This window comes from Haliaeetus leucocephalus, unplaced genomic scaffold (genome assembly GCF_000737465.1).
Source record: "Haliaeetus leucocephalus isolate CR32 unplaced genomic scaffold, Haliaeetus_leucocephalus-4.0 Scaffold262, whole genome shotgun sequence".
NCBI lineage: Eukaryota > Metazoa > Chordata > Aves > Accipitriformes > Accipitridae > Haliaeetus > Haliaeetus leucocephalus.
Genome location: NW_010972698.1, coordinates 7774369 through 7797567, shown reverse-complemented (window position 1 = coordinate 7797567; position 23199 = coordinate 7774369). Strand labels below are relative to the sequence as shown.

The 23199-nt window shown below is 38.6% G+C and overlaps 1 protein-coding gene across 1 annotated transcript in view; it reads left to right on the top strand.

Moving 5' to 3' along the window:
• Positions 1 to 23199, top strand: part of COL4A6 (collagen, type IV, alpha 6) — a 172838-nt gene that overhangs the window by 61451 nt on the left and 88188 nt on the right. The window contains exon 2 of the mRNA XM_010569146.1: positions 21484 to 21567. Coding sequence (XP_010567448.1) covers positions 21484 to 21567 — 84 coding nt within the window. The remainder of the gene's footprint in view (positions 1 to 21483; positions 21568 to 23199) is intronic.

Genomic DNA, 23199 nt, shown 5'->3' with positions numbered 1-23199 from the left:
ATGCAGTACGAAGCATCCTCACTCTTACATAGTGACTTTCTCCACTAGAGTGGCTTTTATTTGGTTTGTAGGTTTGTAATTCTAATGCTATTTTAATTTTCCTGACTAGATTAAAGATTTTCAGCTTTTCCTGCTGGTTTTCCTCTGTGCAGAGAACAATCATATTAAGAGTGAAAAGCAGGGCTTTCAAGACATAGTTTGTTTTCTGAAATTGATTTGAAATGGCTTTGACATCTTCAAGAATCTGAGTCAGAATTTGTGGCTGATTGATTTGAGGATTTTAATTATTACCATTATAGTAGTGAATAATTCCTAGAGCTTTTGTAGGTTTCTTGGATGTTTGTGTACTGCAAGCTGAAGAAGGTGGTGTGTCTGCCTTGTGTACATTTACTGTCTCCCCATCCATCCATAGCTGAAATAAAATAGGAGCTAGGGAAGAAAGGAGGCTGGGGAGCTTGACTAAAATGTGTTCATTGGCAGAACACACCTGGTCTGTTCAAAATGTGGGTGAGGTAGCTGTGGTCTGTAATTATAACCTGCAAGGTAATGGCCAGGTTCATCTGTAGGCACATGGCTGCTGTAATCTTGCAGCTCTGGGAGTCACACCTGTTGAGAGCTGATGAGTAAAATCATCTTCTAAAAAGCAAATGTATTTAATCTGAAGTTACCTAAATAACTGTGGCAAGGAGAATCATTCTTACTGGACAGTACAAAGTATAAATTCTTTCAGCTCCTGCATTTTCAGAAGTTCCAGAGAACAAGAAACTTAAATTTCAGTGTATCCCTCGTCCGGATCTAAACTCTCTCACTGCTGCTCCCTAGTTTTAACCCTTTCAAAAGGCTGTGCAATGGGAGTGAGGCAGCCCTTCACCTGGATGGGAGGAGGAATCTAGCACATGGCCTGTGGGCTTCCAGTGACTGGTGCTGGACAAACGTAACACTAAACAGAACAAACGAAAAAAGCCTTATCTATGCTAAGGACTGTGCAACACAAATAAAATTAACCATCTTTTTACAACATGGTGCTCTGGCTGTCACTCAGCAGCTCAGCTCCACTGTCGCTGGGGCGCCTGAGAAGAAGCCTCAGAACAACCAGAGAGGAAGGAGATGCTGGAGCAGACCTACAAGGAGCCAAACCAGGAGGAGGTCAAGGAGCAATGCTACCACATTGTGGAAAATCTGGCCCCATGGACCTTAGTGCCATGGATGCTTCCTGGGGCCCACAGTCGGTGAACTGCCTAAATGAGGCTACAATGGGGGCTGGCAAGGCAGTCATGGGGTCTTCTTCCAGAAATGTTTATTCCTCTGCCTCTGCTACATGCTAGCACCAAGACTTCCCATTCCAAGCAGTGGGACTGATATCCCTTCCTCTCAGAATGGCTAAGTGCAGCATCCCCCTCCGCTAAGTCTCCCCTGTATAAGTAGGAGAAACAGGAGTTAAAAAGCAACCCTGAATGATTCGCTGTGGAGCACAGTGTTGTACTTATCTACGATTTTGAACCCATTATGTGACTGCTTTTGAGCTGGTTAAACAGCATGCTGATACAAATGCTTGGGTCATTCCTAGACTGGATCTTCCAAGGAAGATAAAGAGACTGTAGAAAATCCCTTTGGAAAGCAGTAATATAAACCTGAAATAAAAGGCAGGCTTTGAAATATTCTTGAAATATTCTTCCAAATTGCAATGCATGTAAATATTACTAAGCCTGTTCTGATGGCTAGGGCAGAGCTAGCTTTGGGAAATTCAGTGCAGGTCTGTAAGTTTTCCGTCAGTTCAGATGGATAGGGTTTCTTTTTTCATACTGAATTTCCTGATTTTTCCCTGAAAATTCTCCAGATGTTCTTCTTTAGGATGGCATATTATCCTGGAGGTCATCCCTTTTTCCTGATGGTTGTAGGGTCAGAATTCTTAAGTGTGTCATGTTGCAAGCGTGAATACCCTGAATCAAGTGACAGGACTGCAAGAAGGGTGGCTTTCATTGTGCTGTATGCTGCTGCTTTTGGGGCAGGGTTGGTGGGTGGAATTGAACAGTGTCTTGGTAATAGGCTCCAAAATCGAGTGAACTTGTGCAAGAAATATTTACGGTGTGCCTTTTCTCCTTGGAAAAAAAAAAAAAGCTTACTGGCAAATAATCTGAAAGAGCCCAAGATCACAATAAGACACGGTCCCTCCCCTCTGCTCCGTGTTCTGAAAGGGACCATTGTTTCCAGTTTCAAGGTGGGCTCGTTGACTTTCACGTTGCCATGGAACCAGCGTGTTTTACTTCCCGAATGATACTTGCTTGTAATCTCAGAAGCTTTTTCAGCAAATTAGCACAGGTGATTTGTGAGTGGCCTTGGTTAGACTAAAGGCCGGTGAAGGACCTGTTTGATTAACCAGATGAAGAAATAAAAGGAGTAAAAACAAAGTCCCAGGATAAGCCTTGGTTGAAAGAGGGAGGGTAGATAACCAGAAACACTGTTAACTCCCAGTTTCTATTCTATATAACACAGAAAGGCTGATGCTGGATTTACATGCTGGTAGACTTAAATACAAGTAAAGCTCTGTTAAAACTTAGAATTTAAAATCCACAGTAGTACTATGGAGTTACCTAGGTGAAAAAGGAAGAGGTACTTCTGATGGTAATTCATGGCCCACACAGTTAAAAGGAAGATGATGCAAACTTGTTTAATAAAACCTATGCATACATTTACATATTTTTCTTAATACAAATCAACATGCTGTCTAATGCAAGTGTGTTTAAAAATTTAGATGGAATAGTTTTTCTGCCAAAAATGCTGATTCAGTGAACTTAAGGAATTTGAGGCAATGGACCGATTTTTGTTGACGTTTTGTACAGGAAATTATAAACATTTTGATAAAATCAAAATACTTTGCATCTAGTCCTGTCGTAGAACTTTCACGTTTAGATGTTCAAATGAAGACTGGATGATTTCCTAAAAGATACATTGTAGTTCAAACAGAAGTTAAATTGGGAGAAGGTGCAGGGTGACTGCAGAAGTCCTTCTAATTTTGTAGCACTTGAAAATGTGTATCTGACTCTTGAGCTGAGAGGTTCATTCTGGCTGAGGCCAGGCTGGTCTGGTACAGCCAGCTTTGAGCCAAGGCTCAAACGAACATTGCTTGGGCCCAGACCAACTCCTGTGATTCCACTCACAAGTCTTTGTGCCACATTCCCTGGCAGTCCAGAAGAGATAGAGTTTAGAAGTGGGGTGGCGTGATTTGAAGACACCAAGCCAGTAAACCATCCTGCTGGGGAAAGAAGTGTAGCATCACTGCGAATGAATCTGCGTAAGTCTGGCAGTGCTGCCCCGTTCTAGTTCAGTGCTGGGAATGACAGCTGTCAGGGTGGGTAATACAGGTGCATATCAATTTGGCACTTAGTAAAACATGGTGATTTTTCAACAGTATCCTGTTAGACACATTTTCTATTGGTTCTGAGATAGTGTATTGCTGAGTGTGCTTGCGTCTCACTGAATCTCTTACAGGCACTTTGTAGGACTAGTCCCTGGTGGGCCCAGTGTCAGTAAGAACAGTTCCTTTCTCTGCCTGGCATTTCTTTGAGTGATATCAGTTGGAAATATCGGAGTCTGTTATTTTAAGAACATCTGTTGTTTCATGTCACAAACAATGGTATTTTTCAACTGGAGACAGTGTAAAAGTTAGAATCCAGTTTACCAATTAAGGAAAAAATGGAGTAGTCTTTTCTTAAAACAGTACAACTTGAAATAGCGTGCAAATGGAAGTTTGGTCCTTTCATGTTTGTGGTCAGCTGTCTTTTTATTATCTCGCTTTCCAGGTTAGATTCTGTAGTCTATTCCATTTTTATGTCCAAAAGTTTCACATTAAAGAGCATGGGACAATGAGGCAGGCTGTACAAAAACACATAGGAGAAATTAGGAACCGATATAGAGAAAAATTCTTCTTCCATTAGACTTTCTACTTATACTTGTCATGTTATTATGATGGTTGTAGCCCCCCCCCCAAAAAAAAGCTGCTTAAGTTGGCAAGGCCTTGAAAAAAGTTGTTTGGAATAGCGTGGGTGTTAATTTCCCAGGAGAGACATCTGTGCTTAGCTAGCATGTTGCACAACTAGACAGTAAATTTTTTGCTCATAGCACTAATCTTCATTCCTTCTACACTTTTTCATGAATTGTTAGGTTTGCTGTTCTAAGTGATAATGTTCAAGGTTGGATATTAAATTTCCAAGAATATTCTAGTAGTGTGCTTTCTACATTGCATATACAGCACCTCTCTGTCTCATTGGTAGGTGCTGCATGTATAGTGTAGATCATCCATTATCACGCTATGCCTGACAGCTAAGAACAAATAAATGCACTCAACTTAAGAACAATTTAGAACACTTTGAAAGCTTAAAATGAGGCTTTTGGTGGTACTGATTCCAAAAGATAGTACACTATGACAGTGCCTATTCTGAGCGTTAACTTTTTTTGTTCTTTTAGCAGAACTTGTTTTGAATATGGTGGCAACCGCTTCTTAAATGAAGTGACTATGGACCCTTAGTCCTCCATGTTTGAGCAATTCTAACTCTCCATAATAATGCAGTCAATCCTGAGGGACTGCTTGAGATAGGGGATTTATAGAAGCAGGTCATAAGATGTTGATTTCAGTGAAATTTTGTGATTTTTATAACCACAATATTGGTTTTCCCTGTTTAGGTGACATCTGTCCATTATTAGCTCTAGTGGGTTTCAGGGAAGACAGAGCAAGGTAATGCCTTAAACAGAATGAATGTGTTCTTACAGGATGACTTTGTTATTTTACAAACTCACTTATGTAAACATACTTACTTGCTTGGACTTCCAGAATCGAATAATTGTTTAGCCTTGTCCATTTCTTTACATTAATTGGTTGAGACTTCATTTCAGCTGCTTTTACTTACTGAGTCACTTTCTGTCATCCACCTGGATGAGAAGCCCAGGCAGTACATCTTTATTTAGGCAGTACTGTATCCAGTAGGTATATGGGGATTAGAGGGTTAAGCATTTTAACAAGTCACCATTTCAAACAGTTGCTTGCAAGGGCACACACCTATTGATAAGGATCTATGCCTTTGGCAATAAAGAGCTCCGGAGGTTATATTAAGTATGCATTTCAGTTCTAAATTGCATCAGACTACACAATCTAATTTTGCAGATAGTTTTAGTCTTTCTGATGACAGATTTTCCTTTGCATGGTTTAGTAAAGACTGTAAAAAATATTTCTTAAAATTTCATATCAGGTTCTGTGACAAACTAGACATCTGAAAGTTGATGTTGCCTATGCTTACTATATGCCTTTTCTTGTCTGTAAGACAATCTGAAGACAAAAGCCTTGTTTCCCCACCCTCACCCCCCCACATAAAATAATACAGGAAACAAAAATTCTAAAAAATGCATGTTACATATATAGAGAAAAAAAGACAATTAGAAGATGAAATTAGTCCTTTGCATTGTTTTCAGTTTGTGGAGTTTTGATAATGATGTCTCAAAAAACTTGTTTTCATATTTTTCTTAACTGTTACTAAAAATAGTTTCCTTTGTCTCAGTTTTTCCTTCCCTTCTCCAGTACTACCTAACCGTGACATTTGTTTTTGTGTTTTATAATATATCATTCTAAACCTAATAGTCTGCTTAGTAACCTAGATACACACAAAATAGGATATTTGTAAATAAAATGATACATTTAGTCTGCCAGTTCTATGTTTTGACCTTTTTTGGTTTCCTTAGTAGAAATGTTTGTGGCACACATTGTCTCAGATTTAATCAGTACCTATTCCTCAGCAAACATACTCTCATCCTGTCAAAATACTGCATCAAGCTCTACCTCCTCTGATCTGTTTAATCTAGATAAACGTTATAAGGCATTTTGTCTTTTTCGGTTTCAGACAGGTAAGATTATCCGTAACAGAGATCGTACATTTTGTCTTGGCAGAAGTTTGCAATATCCACAGTTGATGAATAGACGTCCACTCTGCTTAGAAGTGTTACTTGAAATTAAATAGGCCAAACAGTAAATTAAATATATGGGTAGACAATGGAACTACTTAAATTTCCTTTAAGATTTTATAGTTGTTTACCTCAGTTTATATATTCTCTCTTCCTCATTTCTCCTTTATCAGTGTCCCCAGGAAGAGGATACAGCATGATAGCCATGGTCTTCTCCAGTATGTGGAATGCATCCTTTTTCGGTTTCTCAACTTGCTGTCTAATTTACATCTGGTTTAACCGTGTAGTAATGTACTTGCTGGGTAGACAGGAGAGGAATCCTTAAGCAAATCAGCTCTGCCCTGCAGGGAAGAGTTGTTTTACCATGAAAGGACAGTTTGCTTGCCTTCTCCTGCAAAGCCAAAGTCTCAGTGAAATGAGAAGGGCAGCCCAGAAAATCAGTCTGAACTAACAGCTGTAATACTAAATACAACATCCTGTTGTGCACATTATGTGCTATAGGTAAGCACGATGAAAGTAGAGTTATTCTGCAGTAAAAAAATTGCTGGTTGATGAAATGTCTTGGATTCATTAGATACATCACAATCCTCAAGGTCTTGAGTGATCATCTTAAATTGTGGACTTGGTGCTGTGTTCATTCTGTACATGTGTCCAACCAGGCTCAAAGATAGGGTCCAGGAACCTTTTTTGGGGCTATGCCATTGCTGCTCTACACAGCAGAAAGAAGTGCAGAAAAACACATTTTTCATTTAGAGGTTCCTCTGCAAATTTGGCTTGCCCCCTTCTTTGAATTTCTGGGGCCCAGGATCAGGTCCCCACAGAGCTGTTGTATGAAAACAAAGCTAGAATAGGGTAACTGAGAAGAAGGCAGGAGCTGAGTCTCTCAAAGCAACCCAGAAGTACTCTGCTGGGGGATAGGGAAGAAGTAGACTTGGCCATAGTTCTGTTTCCACTGGGTGGGTAGAATTTGAAAAGGATTTTGTTTCTGTTATTTGAAAGTCTTGAATTCCCAGCCTTGTGTCCTCCAACCCCTTGTTATTCTTCACTGCCTGTTCTGGAGCTGTTCTGTCTCTTTCTTGCAACCCTTCAGCATTGCCGTTTGTGTCTGCATTTTGGGATGTCACTTGCTTTTGCTGTCTTCCAACTGATGGACAGTTGTTTTATTTGCCCCCATGGGTTTAAAAAAGCTCCTTTCTGCTGGGAATACTGCTCAGGTAAAACCTGAAAGGCCACAAGGGATCTATTGATGTAGATGGAAGCTGGGAAGGAAGTTTTCTGTACAGAAAATGTACCTGGTCTCTGGCTGCTTTTCCGTCCAGCCAGCTCAGCAGCCTAGGCCTCCAGGCTCTTGGTTTCACACACTGCTGAAACCCAAGGTCCTGGGGCTGGCTGCAGAGTAGGAAAGGTGTGCCCAGAATTCTTTTTCCAATGTTAAAAACAATCATTTTATCCTGAAAATACTAATTTTGGGGGATTTTTTTTCCTAACCTTTGTTCCATATGGAATAAGAAAAATGTCTGAAATGTAGTATTTCCAGTAGGTAAAATTTTTTGCCCTCCCTGCCTCCTCCCAGGGATGGCTTGTTTGAAAAATGCTTTGCAGGACCACCACTGTGTTTGTAGAGGACTTTGAGATAAATGTGCTTATAGATAAGCTGTGTTTAGAAACATACGGTTATTATCATCAGTATGATAGAAGGACTTATCAAAGTCACTTTACTGTCTACAGCTGTGGCTAGAAGTGGGAATTACTTTAATAAATCCATGTTTAGTTATGTAAGCCTGCTTGCACAGTGATATAATATCTCAAATGCATACTCTTGGGTTTTTTTAACATGATTTAGTTTTCCTGATTTTCCACCTGTTGCTTGCTCTTTGTATTTCTGATATTTTTATAGTATTGGAAAATTCTTAATTGCCAACTGATTTATCCTCTGTTAGGGACTAAATGGGAAGCCTTTGGACTTCAAAGGGCATTTAGAATGCATTTGCTGCTTGGATGGGCCTTTTATGAAACTTTTCTTTTGCAGAGTTGTAGGGCTACAGAAGAACAATATGTCTGATTTTACTCTTTTATTATTTTTGTTTGCCTGGTTTAAGGTGCATGCAGGAGTATATACAATTGTAAGGATGTAGTATATGCATCATTCATTATTTTTCATTTTAACATAAAGGAACTGATTTTTCACTGACATTTATGCTAGTGCAATATGTTTGTAGATGGTACAGCTGGTGGCATCTTACATTTCTGATAAAGGGTAAATGACCAATCAAGACTGCAAAGTAGTTAGCAGGCAAGAGTCGACAGTTGTATGTTCCTGGGAGCAAAACATGTTCTGACTTGATAAGTCCATTCCCTGAAAATAGAAATAGTATACTAGAAATAGCATAGAGGATAGAGGAACAGCTCCAAAGATGTTTACTTAAAACCCTCCCATTTTTCTTAATTATGCTTACTACTATGGTGCCCAAAGGTCCATTAACAACAATGACCCATCGTGCAGTGTCCAAAACAAACATAAGAGTAGCAGACATCTTTTTCCCCCAAAGGAGAGCAATTTCTCTATGAGGCTACTCTTTGAAGTATTTTGTGGGTGGAGCACAAAGTGCTTCCCTAGTTTCTTTTGCCATTTTATTAACCAAGAACATGCAACGTGTTTGGTACTTTCCAGAGTTGATGTAGTAAGTCTTTACTGGAGGACTGATGAACATGAAACAGTGGGATGCCTCACTGTGCTATTTGCAATGGGTTTAGTCTATTCTTGCTTCAGTCAATGACAGAACTTCCAGGGATATTAGTGAGGAAGTATCCAGGTACAAGCTAGCTCATATTTGCAGGATCAGAGAGTACAAGGTGAACAGATGTTAAATGACTAAATGGGGAAAGAAAGCAAACTGGTAAAGCTATAGAGATAGAGGTTAAAGAGTTAATCGTGTTGGTACTATAACAGGTAGTCTTCTGATAGTGGCAGGAGATGGCTGCACATGTTTTTATTTAGATAGACTATAATTTCATAGACTTTCAGCTGTTTGGGCATTTTGGTCCTTTTGTAACTTGTGATGCAAATCTTCTATTTAAAAAATAGGATGAAAGATTAAGTGAGAGAAAATGTGTTGGCTAAATGTTTATCTGTCCCATCCCAAAAAGAAGAATGAGTGACCTTGATTTAGATATTGTAAGTGAACTGGAAAAGCTAGGTAAACTTTATGCCTGTGCCATAATACTTCGCTAACTAAACCATTTCTGCACATGGGAGTGGTTCTTAGTTGGTTCCACCCTGTCTGCAGCTGATGTGTGCCATCCTATTTTAGAAATTTAATCTGGGGTAGGTATATTAGTAACCTGAACAGGCAAATGCCACAGCCATAACCATTAATTTGGGATACAGGTGGAGCTAATTGTTTATGTGTAAGATGGGAATGCCCAACCTATCTGTGTATAGTTTCCATTATTTCTGACAGACTCCCAGCAGCAATGATTTCTTGCTACAGGAATATTTTTTTAAAGTAAATCCAGTTCTTAATCACTCATTTTCATTTTCAAAACTGTAGTTCTCTGGTAATTAAGGATGGGACATCAGAGTTTCTTAATCATTGTCGATTGATAATGTAACAAGGAATTTGAGTGCAAGGCGTTGTGTGAGACTATTTCGTGAAGATTTGGAATCCCTACGGCAGTTATTAACAGGAGTGCTTGCATTCCGTCCCCAAAATATGGATTTTTGTATAACAAGAATTATTTGTCAAAATAATGTTGTTGTTGAAGTAGTCCTAGACATTTTTATCATGTACCATGTCATGGGGAGGGAAACAGGAGGTTTTCTGTGTATGTATTCTGGAAATACTAGTGGAATAAAAATGGATATGGCTAAATCAGGATTATTTTTGTCACTTTGCTGTGGAGAAAAGTAGCTGTCTAGGTATTTTCAATGTCTATGGAAATGTGCATGCTTGGGTATTCAATGTTGAGGGCAACCTTTTCCTAATCCTGACAAGGAAGGAATCTGGAATATTCCAAACAGCTTATTTTATCCTTTGGGCTAATCACAAAAAACATGTGCCACATTCCAGCTAAAAGCTACATGGCATATTTATTTAAAATAAAAGCATCAGATGAAAGAGTGAGTTTCACACACTTCCCTCCCTGTGTTTTGGAGTAAGACTGCTTCTGTTATGCTAGTAAAGGTATTTTCATCTTTCTCAAGTTGATTATTCCTGAAGAGGGAATAGTGCAATTTGTTTTTTCTTTCCATGTCATGTTCAGAGACATCCCTAACAGGGAAGGGCAGGCAGTTTTACTGCTTTCATCAGAGGGCAACCTTTGTGGGAGCTGAGGCAAATCGAGGAGGCTCTCATCTTTTGTGCAAGAAGAGAGGTAATGCGTACTCTTATTTTTTTTCAGGATTGCTCTATGCTGAGGTAGGTATACCAAGGCCTGTTTCTGAGGCCTTCACTGAGCAAAGCCAGCATGTGCCTAAGTTGATTTCTGTTTAGCAAGGCATTCAGCTATGTTCTTTGGTCTCACTGAAGTAATCAGAATTAAGCATGGATCTTAGTGCATCGTGTAATTGAGTCTTTCAATGTTTTTTCACTAAAGATATGTTTGACAGTGTATAGCAATGTGGAGCCTTGCTTTTGGGAAGGTCATGTTTTCATTAGGGAAATAAATGAAAGTAGTTGTTAATAAAGACATTTGGAATACTGCTGATATGTGTACTGTATGTGCACAAAGTTGAAACAAAGCAGAACTAGGGGAATTTGGGCTATTTCTTTTGCCACTAGTTGATTTACGTTGTTTAGGAGAGAATTTAATGGAAGAAACTGGCATGAAAATATTTGAAACCAGCAGTATTCTTTTGCACAGGATTAGTGATGCCTTCAGGAAGGCATGGTTATACAAGTTGTACTTCTTTGACAATACCTTGAAGGATGCAAACAGAATAGCAAAGGAAAAGGAACCAGACTAGAATCAGTACAAGTGTTGTTTATTCAAGTGCAACGATGGTTAACTGGTTGTAACTCCCATTTTACAACTTCCATCTCTGTTTTAGACAGTGTTTTGTTGCTGGCTGAGTCAGCTGAGCCTGCAGACCAACTTGTCTGAGTGCAGAAATGGCTTAAAAGCCACTTCTTTTAAGAGGCTGCACTCATGTTCATAGCTATGCATTTCCTCGTGCTCATCCCACTCTTCACTGTCTCCCTGGGAGATAGATCGAGCATCCTTATACCAGCTGTCTCCCACACATAAGGCTATATTGACCCCTAGTGTAACTCCATCGGAGTAAGCAGTTACATCAGAGATTTTTTTTTCATCTGACTCAAATCCAAAAGATACAGAGAGAGATTAGTAGTTAGCTTTGGAGTGGAAGGTCAGATGCAGCTCCCTCCCTTGCTTCTTAATCCATCAGCATTTTGGCAAGAGCATTACTAAAAGCACAGCCAGTTTCTACCGATGTTTTCCTTGGGTTTTACTGTTTGATTGCCAGCTCTGGAGTTTTCATTTCAAAAAATGTTTTTAAATGGGGAATGATGCATTTGAAAATAAGATGCAAATAATAAATTGCTGCCATATTTCCAAAGTTGGTGGTCTGTGTTATCTATAAAATTGGAGGATGAATTACAGTGGACATGTTCCAGTTTACCTTCTGGGACATATTTTGCTGATAAGTACTGTGAGCATTCCCTTGACTTTTTGTGAAGATTTTCTGCCTCTAGTATTTTTAATTGTTATAACTGTTTACATGATGAAGGAGCTGAGTCACTTTCAGGGCCGATGCTTGTCCACTGGCCCAGCTGTATCTGGAATGAATTCAAAGCTGTAGAAAGGTAATGTAGTTATATATAAGGAGTTGTATTCATCTCAGTTATATAAGTCTCTGGACAAGCATTTTAGTTGAAATGAAGTTACTCAAGTTATTATTTTCCTGATTTCTGCTGCAGTTGAATGAAAAGCTCTTGTATTCAAACCCAAAACCTTACTTTATACCATTTAGAAAAAATGTCTTTAATGAGTTACTTATAGAACAGAACTCTCTAGATGTTGAGTATAGAAAAGGAGGCTTGAAAATCTCAGTTGTTGTTGGAAAGCAATGCCCTTACAAAATATACTGAGTGCAAGATTTTTCCCCCCCCTTTAAAGAAAGAAAATGTCCAGATTGTTTGGCAGGGGAATGGTTAGTTTCATAGTGAATTTGCAGAAGAGTCTTCTGCAGGGTTATGATTGTCTGGAATTTCTTTTTTAAAGTGAAACATTATACTGCTTGCAAATGCTTTACAGTTGTTAAAGTTTGTGCTCCCACTTGGGCAGCTAGTTAGAAAAGATGGGACAGTTTTGAAGGTGGCTCTAAAGGATCCATGTTAATATGAGAGGGTGATATCTATAATTGGACTCGAGAACTGGCTACAGCACTGGAAACTTCAGCTGTTTGGAGAAAAAAAAATAATGAGGGGTTTTGAAAAAAAAAATCATGTTTCATCTATTACTCAGCTTTTTGCAAGGTACTGTCAGAAGTGGAAGTGTAGATGGACTCATGTCCTTTCAGTCAATGAATGAATGCGGCTGTTCATGAGAATGTTTCCAAGCTATATGCATACCTTTAAGGTTGTGTGAAATCTTATATGTATCACAGGGACATTTAAGGATAAAGTGAGAAGCTGTCTAAAAGCAGGTTGTTTGATGAAAGAGTGCACGGTGTCTGTTGTGAGTTATTTTGTTTTTTTAAGACCAACTTTTAGTTGATTTGCTTGTGGTGTTTATAAAGGCTTGGGTTGGTTCGTGGTGTTATAGGTCGTATACATATACTGCACAACATGTATAGACCATAAGGCCTACAACTACATCATTGATACTTTTTATAATAGCCAACTACCTGGTAGCATGGGTTTTAATATCCTAAATATTTATCTGTTCAGCAACTTTAGTAGAATAAATATCTCCACTAGTTGGCAACGTGTGTTGGATTTAGCCAGAGGGTTGTGGTAGAGAGTTGTGTGAGGCTTATAAAGCTGTTGGGCAGGTACAAACTTGGTAAATAGTTGTGCCTAAATCATACAAATAACACGGTTATCTCTGATTTTGGAATTGCTACTTTAGGTTCTCTAGCTTATAGCTCTGTGTGGCTGCAGAACTAGAGCAATGTTTTTTCTTCTTCCTTCGGCATATACCCGGCTTTGACAGAAAGTAATGTAAAGGAAGAAGGTTCTTTGCCAATATTGTTAGTGTTTTTCACTGTCATGTGCTGCAACAATACGTGAATGTGATCTTAGAATTCACTTTTATGTAAGTTTCATGTTGTCTCTTTCCATACAAATGGACCTATTTTGGGATGCATAAACACCACCAATGGCAGTTTCTTTTTAAATTAAAACAACAAACTGACCGTGCATTTCTTTTTCCCTGAGGTGACTCTGCGTTCTCTGCAAGCACTTTTCCCTCAGACAGACTGCAGTAATTCTCCTGTTCCCTGTTATTAGCACTGCCACATTTGCATGATAATGGATCTCATGGATATCCCTCTGCTGCATATGCACTGGCATATTGTGAAGTTAATGCAGAGGACTTCCTCCTGCTCGACAGGGTGCAGGGAATGAAAACCTCTTTCCCTGGGCACTTCGGCACTCCCATCCAGAGCATGGCCTCTAACAGAGGAGCACATGCCTACCCGTAGTTCAGTTTCATAGCTGCATGTGGGTAGTGCCTACAGCCACACACACATTCGTTATGCCTGGCTAAATTTAATCTGTTAAGAAATACATTGTGAATTTCAACAAGCAGAAGAAACAAAAATAACAAAGGCTTTTGCACAAATTTATATTGTTATGTATTAAAGGTTCTAAATGGTCTAATAGGATGTGGCTATGGAGTTGGTGCTTTAGAAGAACAAGGATCTCTGACAGGATCCTAAAGATCAGGAAACTTTCTCAGAGTGGATAAAGTCTTTAAAGAAATTAGGGTAAAGTATTTCATAATACTTGTTGTAATACTGAGTGTTTTAAAATTGATTGATGCTTATCACTCAAATATAAAGTGGCTGGTCCAGTGCACTGGCCACTCAGGTGGTTGCTGGAATAACTGTAGGGTACTTAAAGTCTGAGTGCTGCCAGGCCTTGCAGGATGGGGAGACCAGGGTGAAGCATAGATGAGGCTGATGCTGATGTCTTTCCATCCAGAGACCTTGGCAGACATGACAAAGGAAACATTCCTTCAGTGTAGCTGCAAAGATAAAGCTTTTGATTTTCTAAACAACATGGACCTATTTGGAATTTTATTACTCATGTTTTCAGACCAGGTAATCACCCATTCTCTGCTTATGAATTTTCTAACCTACTAACATGTGTAATGAGGTCTGGCCATTTGTATGCCCCAAATATAATAAACAGCATACTTGGCAGCTGTCATAAGCAAAGTTGTACACTGGAAATCCTTTACTGGGAGAATGTTTCCCTTCACAGAAATTGATGAACATCATTAGTATGAGTGAAAATTACTTCAGTGAATAAAAAGTCTGCAAATTCTATCACCAAATTCCATGCAACAGATAAGAAATGCATGTTTCCTCAAAAAATGAGTCAGGCAACCCTTCTATAGTTTGAAAGACATCAGTTCATTTTTGCTGTGTGTATAAAGTGGAAGAATTGACCTTTAACATTTATTTTGTTTTGATTTAAATCTATTTTTCAGTGCAACAGCACTCCTGTCTCACTGGCAGGAATGAAAGCAGGGAGTGGGTATGGGATGGAATTTGCTTCACTTGGAATTTGCCACTAGTTTCTCTAGGCCAGGATTTCCTCCAAGTTTTGTAACCTCATGTGTCATTTGATTTGGAGGAGGGTTGGTTTCTGTTAGTAACTATCACTTAGTCTTAGCTGCCAGTTAAGATGTTTGCCAGTTCTATGAAATGAATGAAAATATTCGAGGACATTGGTTAACCGAAGAAGTCAGTGAACCCTAAAATGAATTAGTATCTTAGCTACAAATTCACGTTTAATAGCTCCATTTGAAAGACCTTTTGTGCAGTAAAAGATAAGCTTGTGGCTTTGTGTTGTGTCCTTGCTCATGTGAGCTGTAAATAAACTGTCTGGTTTTAACTACATGTTCATCGACTGATAGACTATTCAGAAAAAAGGATCTACAGCTTTGTGTAATCCTATCAACAAAATGAAAAATATCAGAAGACGGAGCTGTTCAGAGCCAGATTCAAATCTGTTAACACTGAACAACCAGTATGTGACATTTCCTACTGCTGTAGTGTTTGAAGGCCAGTCATTTCCATGGGACTGTAAGAATAAGGTGGTACTCGGGATGAGAGAAGGTCTTAAAGTCTGGCTTTACATGTGGTTTATGAGTTAGTATTTAAAGTCTACAGATGCTTACTTTTGAATGTGTGTTTTTTACACTCTGATTGTGTTAGAATTAATGAAAAATGCTTTTCCAGGCTTGTCACAATTTTACACCAGATTTTAATGTAGCAAATCATAGGAGAAATTTGTAGGTGTAGAAAGTGGAGACCTCAGGGACAGTTTCCACTAATTTTTATTTCATTAGGTCATTTTTTTTTTTTTCATTGCTTTGCCTTCTAGACAATTTTGATGCTAATGGCTGGAACTGGCCTGGATGGGAAGGTGACGCTTTGGCATGATATGCTTTAGCAACAAAGGAAAAGTGGCAGTCACTGAGTCCTGTCTCATACTGTGACTGGCCACTGTGTCATATCAATCTCCATCAAAAGGGATTACCATTTCATCAAAATTAAGTCTCTTGCCTTTATAACTGGAAGGCTGTTGCCCTTTGCTTAAAAGCTTACTTTCTCCTGCATATATTTATGGAAGCTTACACATACTTGCTCTTGTGCCAGCACTGTCCTTTCTTCTAACTAGTTAGTGTAAGACAACAGTGTTCCGTCCCTGAGTGTCACCCACACTGCTGATTTATATACTCTTGCCACAAAGAGATCTTCTTGTTGACATACCTTCTCAGTTACTGACAGTCAGAGGTGTAAAATGCTCCCAAGCAGCAGGGTGGTATCTAGAACATGGTTCAAATAGTTTGTTCAGTTCACTTCTCTGGCATTTACCTTTCTGATTAATGTATAGATGGCAATTGTATCACCTCCAAGTCTTCATTTTGCTGGCCCAGATAAATCGCACTGTAGCCGGAAGGCTCTTAAATCACACATTTATAATCAGAGGTATTTTCAAGCTCTGTGCCTGTAGAGAGTTCATCTTCCTTGAAAGTGACAAAAACTGTGCACTGTATTCCAGCTAAAATTCTACTCATACTTGTACCATGTGATTAATATCTCTGTAGTCACTTTTTCTCTTGGGTGGGCATAGAGCTATGAGGCAGTATGATGATGTGGCCTGAAAAAAATGAGTTCTTGGGACATGTCAGGTGAAGCAGTTTGCTCAGAGGCTTGTATCAGCCTTCTGTTCGGTAGTTACTCAGGACTTTCTCTTCATCTGCTGCTTCCACCCCCCAGCTTGAAAAAAAATAATCCTATTATTAGTTCTTAAGCTTGACCTAGCTCTTAATACTGTGAAAAAAATCTGAGCAGACAGGGCAAGTCAAGGTTTGGGGGACCTCACTAAGAAAAATGTTGAAATGAGTTCAGGCACTGCATATTCTTCACAGGAAAAATTTGTTTGTATTTTAATTTTATCTGATGTTTTGCTGACATGATTGATTTTATTCTCACCTGTTCAGTATTTCACTGCCAAACAAATCCTGGTAACTGTTTTCATACAATCTAACTGGCAAGACTGTCAGTTTATTTCTGCTCTGTGACACCTCGTGTTAGGAAGAGTTACTGGATCAGTTTGCTGCATCATGTTATGCTATCTTTGACAGGTCATACTGCCATTCCTGAGTGCAGAGATTGCTGTGGTTCCTGGTTTATAATTTTTTTCCAAAGATTTTTAGCCCTGAAGAAGTTCTTTCATGTCAGTAAGGCAACTGCGTATTAACACATGCATGGCAAAGTAGAATCTGCTGATTTCAAAGGAAAGGGCTGAACATGTGGATAAGTGTTTTCAGAACTGGGCTCTAAATTCTGTAATACAACAACTAAAAGAATAATAGACAAAGAAAATGTTATAATGAATTTAATTCCTAAAACCCATGAAGGCTAAAAAGAGTAAGGTTAACACCCCCGCATTACGTAGCTCATGAAGTAAACTGAGATACTATGTTTCACTAGGTTTTTTGCTGTGAAATTTTACAAGGTGTCTGGATATCTGGTACTGCAAATATAATTTCCTTGTTAGTCATCAGCAGATAATAGGATCCTGAACTATATGAAAGATGTTTATTTGAAGATTCCAGAAGTTTTCATTATGCTCCATTTTCAGCTTTTGATTATGAAGTTTCTTGTTAGGATTTTGCTCTGGACTGGAGCAGTCCTTAACTGGAGTTGGGAAGTTACTGGAAGTAAGTCTTGGGGAAAAAATTTTCATCTCTGCCATATCTCTTTATGCAAGTCTGAGTTTCTTTCACTTCCTGTTTTATGATCAGCTTTTCTTTGTCATCATCTTTTTTTCCTCTTTTATCACAAGCATGCTCTTTTTTCGGTGTACTTTACATCCTCCAATTTTGCATGCTGACATTCCTTAGACTCCATTCTTTTCTAAAAGTTTCCAGTTTATTTTCGTATTACCACCACTTCTTATGCTACCATAACTTCCTCATGTTAAAGGTGATGTTTTTAACCTTTCTGCTGTCCTTTCGCAAAATGTGCCTTCATCATGTTTCTCTGCTGGCTTGTGGGTTCACCCTCCTAGCTGATTGAAATCATTGTCTTCAGTCAATAGATTTCAAGTCTTCTGCAGCTGGCCCTTTGATACAAAGCAGAAGTTTTGAGGCAAAATTGGGCCTCAGCTCACGCATCTGAGCTGTGCTTCCTGGAAATCTCCCACTGAAGTCCTGTGTTAGTTGGTTTACTCCTGCCTGTGCTGCAGGTACAATTTTTTTTGGATTTGCAAGCAAGGCCTTTCAAGATCATTTGCAGCTTTTCTGTGGTCCTGTGTGTTGCTCTAGAGAAGCTGGAATGAACATGAGTCTGGGACACCTCTTATGGCACCACAGCTGTTAGGTTTCTTTACTCGCTTTGGCTCTACTCCAGAACAAGCTGAAGTCAATGGCAAGATTAGAATGACACTCCATCTGAATGAATCAACTGTGCATAAATGCTTGATGAGGGTATACCAGAAGCAGGAGAGGAAAATTGTTCTTACGCTGACTCTTGTTTTTGAATGTTTTTTAAAAACAGTTTCTCGCTTATATCAATACTTCTTAAATAAGGTGGGTTTTCCTACATTGAAATGCTAGTGATTCTCATGTAAGCCTGAAATAACTCAATTAAAATCAGTATGTATATTACTCAGTTTGTATTACGGTTATTTAAATCTCAGAGAATGTATTATTTTTTAACAGTGCTACTATTTTATGTTTGTTTTCTATTTTGGAAACCTTGGTCTACTTCTAGCCAAACTAAAATACTTTAATTCATTTCTTTTATAATGGTGACACTTACCACTATAACTAGTACCCTTATTTCTTTAATTCTTATTGTTTCTGAGGAGCCATATTCATCAATCTGAAATACATCTCAGAGCAGTTGGAAAAATTTCTTCCCTGAATACATATACAGAACAAGTATGAAGGGCCCATGCTTACATGTTCAGATTACGATCTATAAATGTTCGAATGACCTATGCATTCATACATTAGAATGGAAAAATGTATTAAACCTTTTCAGAAGAGAGCACTGTGGTCTAGAATCTTATATGCAGCCTTTAGACTTGTATTCATAAATATTATGCACATGGCTGTTTGCTATTTAAGTAGCCTTGGAGTGTCTGATGTCAGCTACTTCCCCTAAATAAAATACTTGGGACATGTAACACCTGGTTTGGAGCCAACTGGCTTTGGTTTACTTCCTTTCCAAATGCTTTCATTCACAAGTGAACAAAATGACTCCTCATGCTGTGAAAAGGAACCTAGAAATACATTGTGAACACACTTTTACACAAAATGGGGACATATTTGCAGTTTTTAATAAACCTCAGTGAGCATTTGATCCAGCTCCCAATGAATTCAGTGGGAAGATTTCTTTTGACTTCAGCGGGATTTTGACTGGAATGATATTTGCTAACCACAGCACTGTGGGGTGCAGCGTGAGCAGTGGGGATGGAAAGAATCATTGCTTTTTGTCTAGTCCTTTGCCACTGGGAAGGACCTAATTGCCACCAGAGATGGGGCATTTTTAATGAGGTGAGCTTCAGTGCACTGAGACAGCAACTGTTGCAAGGCAGTGACCTTAGAGGAATCCAGACCTGCCATGAAATAAAGTTTCTTTGCCATTACTCACTCTTAGGAGGCAAGCAGAATTAACAGAACCATAGGACCCAAAGGCTCATGCCAATGACTGTCGGAACAAAGAATAATCTGGAGAAAAAATTAATTGGAAGTTGAAATCTTTGAAGGATTTAAGGTTGAATAAATGTCTGGGAAAGCATAATCTGAATCCCTGGACACATAATACTCTCTGCTAAGTGTGTAAATGTAAGGTTAAGTGTCAGGAATAGGGGTATACATTGGCTAGCAATGAGTCCAGACTTCCACTGCAAAATATGCATATAATCATGACAAAAGGTGTGTCTTGGCGCTTGTCACTCTTAAGTCTCTTTAGAACCAGATCCTAAAGTCTTAATAATACCTGTGGTCAGAAATGATCCCTCAGCAGTGTGTCTGTTAAGACAGGGACCAGTTTTTATGTACTGAGCTCTTGCCAATGTACATTGCACACTCAAGTTCATGCTGATCATTCCTTGTCTGAGCAGACAGTTTGGAGATGCTCTTACAGTCTATTTTATAACCCCTAGATGCAATTTTTCTGCTCTTTGTTTTTCTTTTTGTTTTTTTCCTTTACTGCATTAAGCTTATTTTTATTTCCTGCTGCCTAGGGTCAGATTTGCCTGCGTTGTGTTTCCTGTTATGGTGCATCTCTTGCCAATGTATCACTCTTTCTCTGTTCTGCTCAAGTATTGCGTTAGATCCTACCATAGAATGTTAATGAGTAGGCCAAAAGCCCCATATCTAATGGAGTCTCACCTGAACAAAACTGCCAAAAAGTCTGCAAAAGTACTGTTTGCTTGAGGTTTTTTTATGCTTGATGCCTCTTAGAATTGCTTGAAGGTTGTTATGACTAATTTTGCAGCAAGACATAATGCTCCCTTCAGGCTAAGGAAGTATGGGAGGTTGGATTTAAGGCTTTTTGTTAGCATTCATTCTGTGCTGCCTTAAAAACAGAGGTGTTTAATTTAGCAAAATGTCAGGGTGTATAGAGAGTTTTTTATTTACCTTTAGCAGAAAATTTACCAAGTGATGTCAGACTAGTTACTTTCTTTGAGAAAGCCGATGCAAAGAAGCTCAAAAGTACATGAGAAACTTGCATGAATTGTCTTTCATTTTTCACGTTCCTCACCGACAGATGTCAAGAAATTTTAAAGGCTTTAAAAATATTTTCTGTGAATGCTTTTAGTAAGGAAATGTTCAATTCCAGTCTGAACTTGTTTCAGCCCTTAGTTTGGTCACCTTGATATGAGGAGCTTAAATTTGTATTCCATTCAGAGTTCTAAAACCTAGGGACTGTACCTAAGCACCCTTGACAGTGAAAGACAGTTTCCTTAGAGAGGGGTGTTCTTAGCGAGTGGCTAAATTACAATGTTAAACTTAACTTTTTTCCAGGACTGTTATGCTGTTGTCATTAGTGTTGCAGGGCTTTTGGCAGCCCAGTATTTCAAGCCTTGAGTGTGGGAGAGGGTGGGTCAGCTCTCCAAACTAAACTTATGTAGTTGACTTTCATGTACTGTCACAATCTGTATTAGCTGTGAATTAAGTTCGTCATATGGGGACTTCAGATTTGCATAAATATTGTAATTATTCTTGAAATAACTAATGCTAGTGTGGCAAATTCAGAATATATTTTCAGATTAAATCCAAATCCATGGTGGTTTCCTACTGTCTTCCTTGCACATCTGTTCTTAGTTAAAAATGCCACCTTCTCTCATCCAGGAGTTTCTCTGTTCTTGTGGCCCACGGGGTGCAGCTTCTTGCTCTTAGTAACGTGCAAGAATCACAAAGTTAAATTTGTCTTAGTAGTTCTCACTGATGTAGAGCTACCTGGGTATGCAGGATGGCTGAGGCACAAGTTCTGATTATTATGGGTTTTGGTAGGCCTAGAGAACACTCATCACCTTGCAGAATAGCACCAACTTGTGTAAATTAACTTGTCCTCAAAGGATTTCTAAACCAACTTTTTCTGCCTATTTGGTGATTCTGAAAATTACTCAATTATGGAGAAGTTAATATGTAACTATATTTTGCCACTTATTTCCCAGCAAAATCACATGACAAATGTAACATAGGTGAAAAGTGCTGAAACAAAACATTTTAATTAAAGAAGATCTTAAGGTGACAAATAGTTATGAAATTCAATTTTCTAATTTCTTTTTTTTCTTTCTTTTTTTTTTTTTAAAGGGTGGAAAGAAATCTTACAGTGGACCGTGTGGGGGCCGTGATTGCAGTGCTGGATGCAAATGTTTTCCAGAGAAGGGTGCACGGGTAAGTTTGTTTTCACTAATACAGCTAGCCCTTGTGTCTCTTATCAATCTTTTTATAAATAAATAAATAAAACCCAACTTCATATGTGTAATTCGCAATCTAATGATCTCATAAAACAAGAGCAATGATGAAGACCAGCTGCATTTCAAATGTCCCTGGCCAAGGTTTCACAAGCTGTTCTAAAGGTTTACAAATTGCTAGCTTTGCAAAGAGTCTTCAATGGAATCTCATTTCTTTATGTGATCTGAGCCTTAGTTCATAAAATTCAGATGGTTTTTAAGTAGATTATAAAAATTAGAAAGGAAAATCAAAGTAGTGTGGGCTTCCAGTACAGATTTTGCCCAGTCCTTACTGTAATAGCTTCTGTTTGTGGAAGTGTTTTTGACTTTGGTATTTGTGAAGGAACAGTAACTCTGAATGAATCTAAGCATTTCCCTTTGAGAAAGTCTTTTGTTTAGCTAAAGGCTCTCTCTCTGAAGTCTGCATTTGAAGCAACCAAATGTTTAAGCAAGTTTTCTATAAAAATCTTGTAATTTCTTTTAATTGTATGGAAAGGTTATAACTTTTATTTTAATGCAGCTGGTTATTTCCTATCTTAGGGTAATGCAGTGCAGAGCTGCTGACTTCACTCTGCCTTCAATTACAATGTTAATTTTTGTCCCAGGCACCATCTACTTAATATTTTCTCTTAAGGACTCTAAAGTTTTTTAGCATGTATCAAAATTAATCTTATAGATTTTGTTTACAGAGATGAAAGGAGGAAAGAGCTGCATTGTAGGTACTTGAAGAATTAACTTGGAAGGGCTTAAGGAGAAGGGAAATAATAATAGTTGTCTTGTTTAATAAAGCAGTTATTCTTGCTGAAATCATTGAAAAGTCATCCTCTGAGGGAAAACAAAAGAAATTAAGTCTTCTTTAAACACTAGCAATCCTGATTATTTTCCCTGTGTATTTCAGTGACACAGTATGGGTAAATTCAAGGTGTCACTTTCTAGGACTGAACTTGGGAAAATGTCGCTATTTAGAAATGATCGTCAGCATGGGCTTAAATGTTTCTTTAATTGCAGACAGACTTGAGCATGAATTCTTAATTGATAACTGATGATGTGTTTGCTCTGGAAGTATAAAAATTCTTTCAAATCATCATGTGGCAGGGTGAAAACATGTCTAAACAGATAAGCAGAAGAACTTTGCAAGTAAGTTCTCGACATAGCCTAGAATATGAGCTAAAGACAATTACTCAACACCTTTTGTGATTATATACAGTAAGGGACAGACCTAGTTTGGTTCTGGAACAAAATATCCTGTAAATGCTTTGACCTTTAGAGACCAATGAGCATCATTCTTCTGTCTCTTTACATTCCCGGGGTTCAAGTTGATTGTTTGAACTGGCCACAACACTGTTGACCTTGCAGTTTGAGCTCTTGGCATCTCTTTTGTTAAGATGTCACAAAGATTTTAGGCTGTTTTCATTGCTGACCTGAGAACTCATTTGGCTTTTAGCTTGTTTCTTATGTGACCTGTATCGGTAGGCATTTTCAGTCCTTCAAACACGTGTTCCATCCTACTGAGACCTGTCCATGGAGTAAACTGTCTGCTAGAAGTGGTAATCTTTCCCTTTTACAACACTAC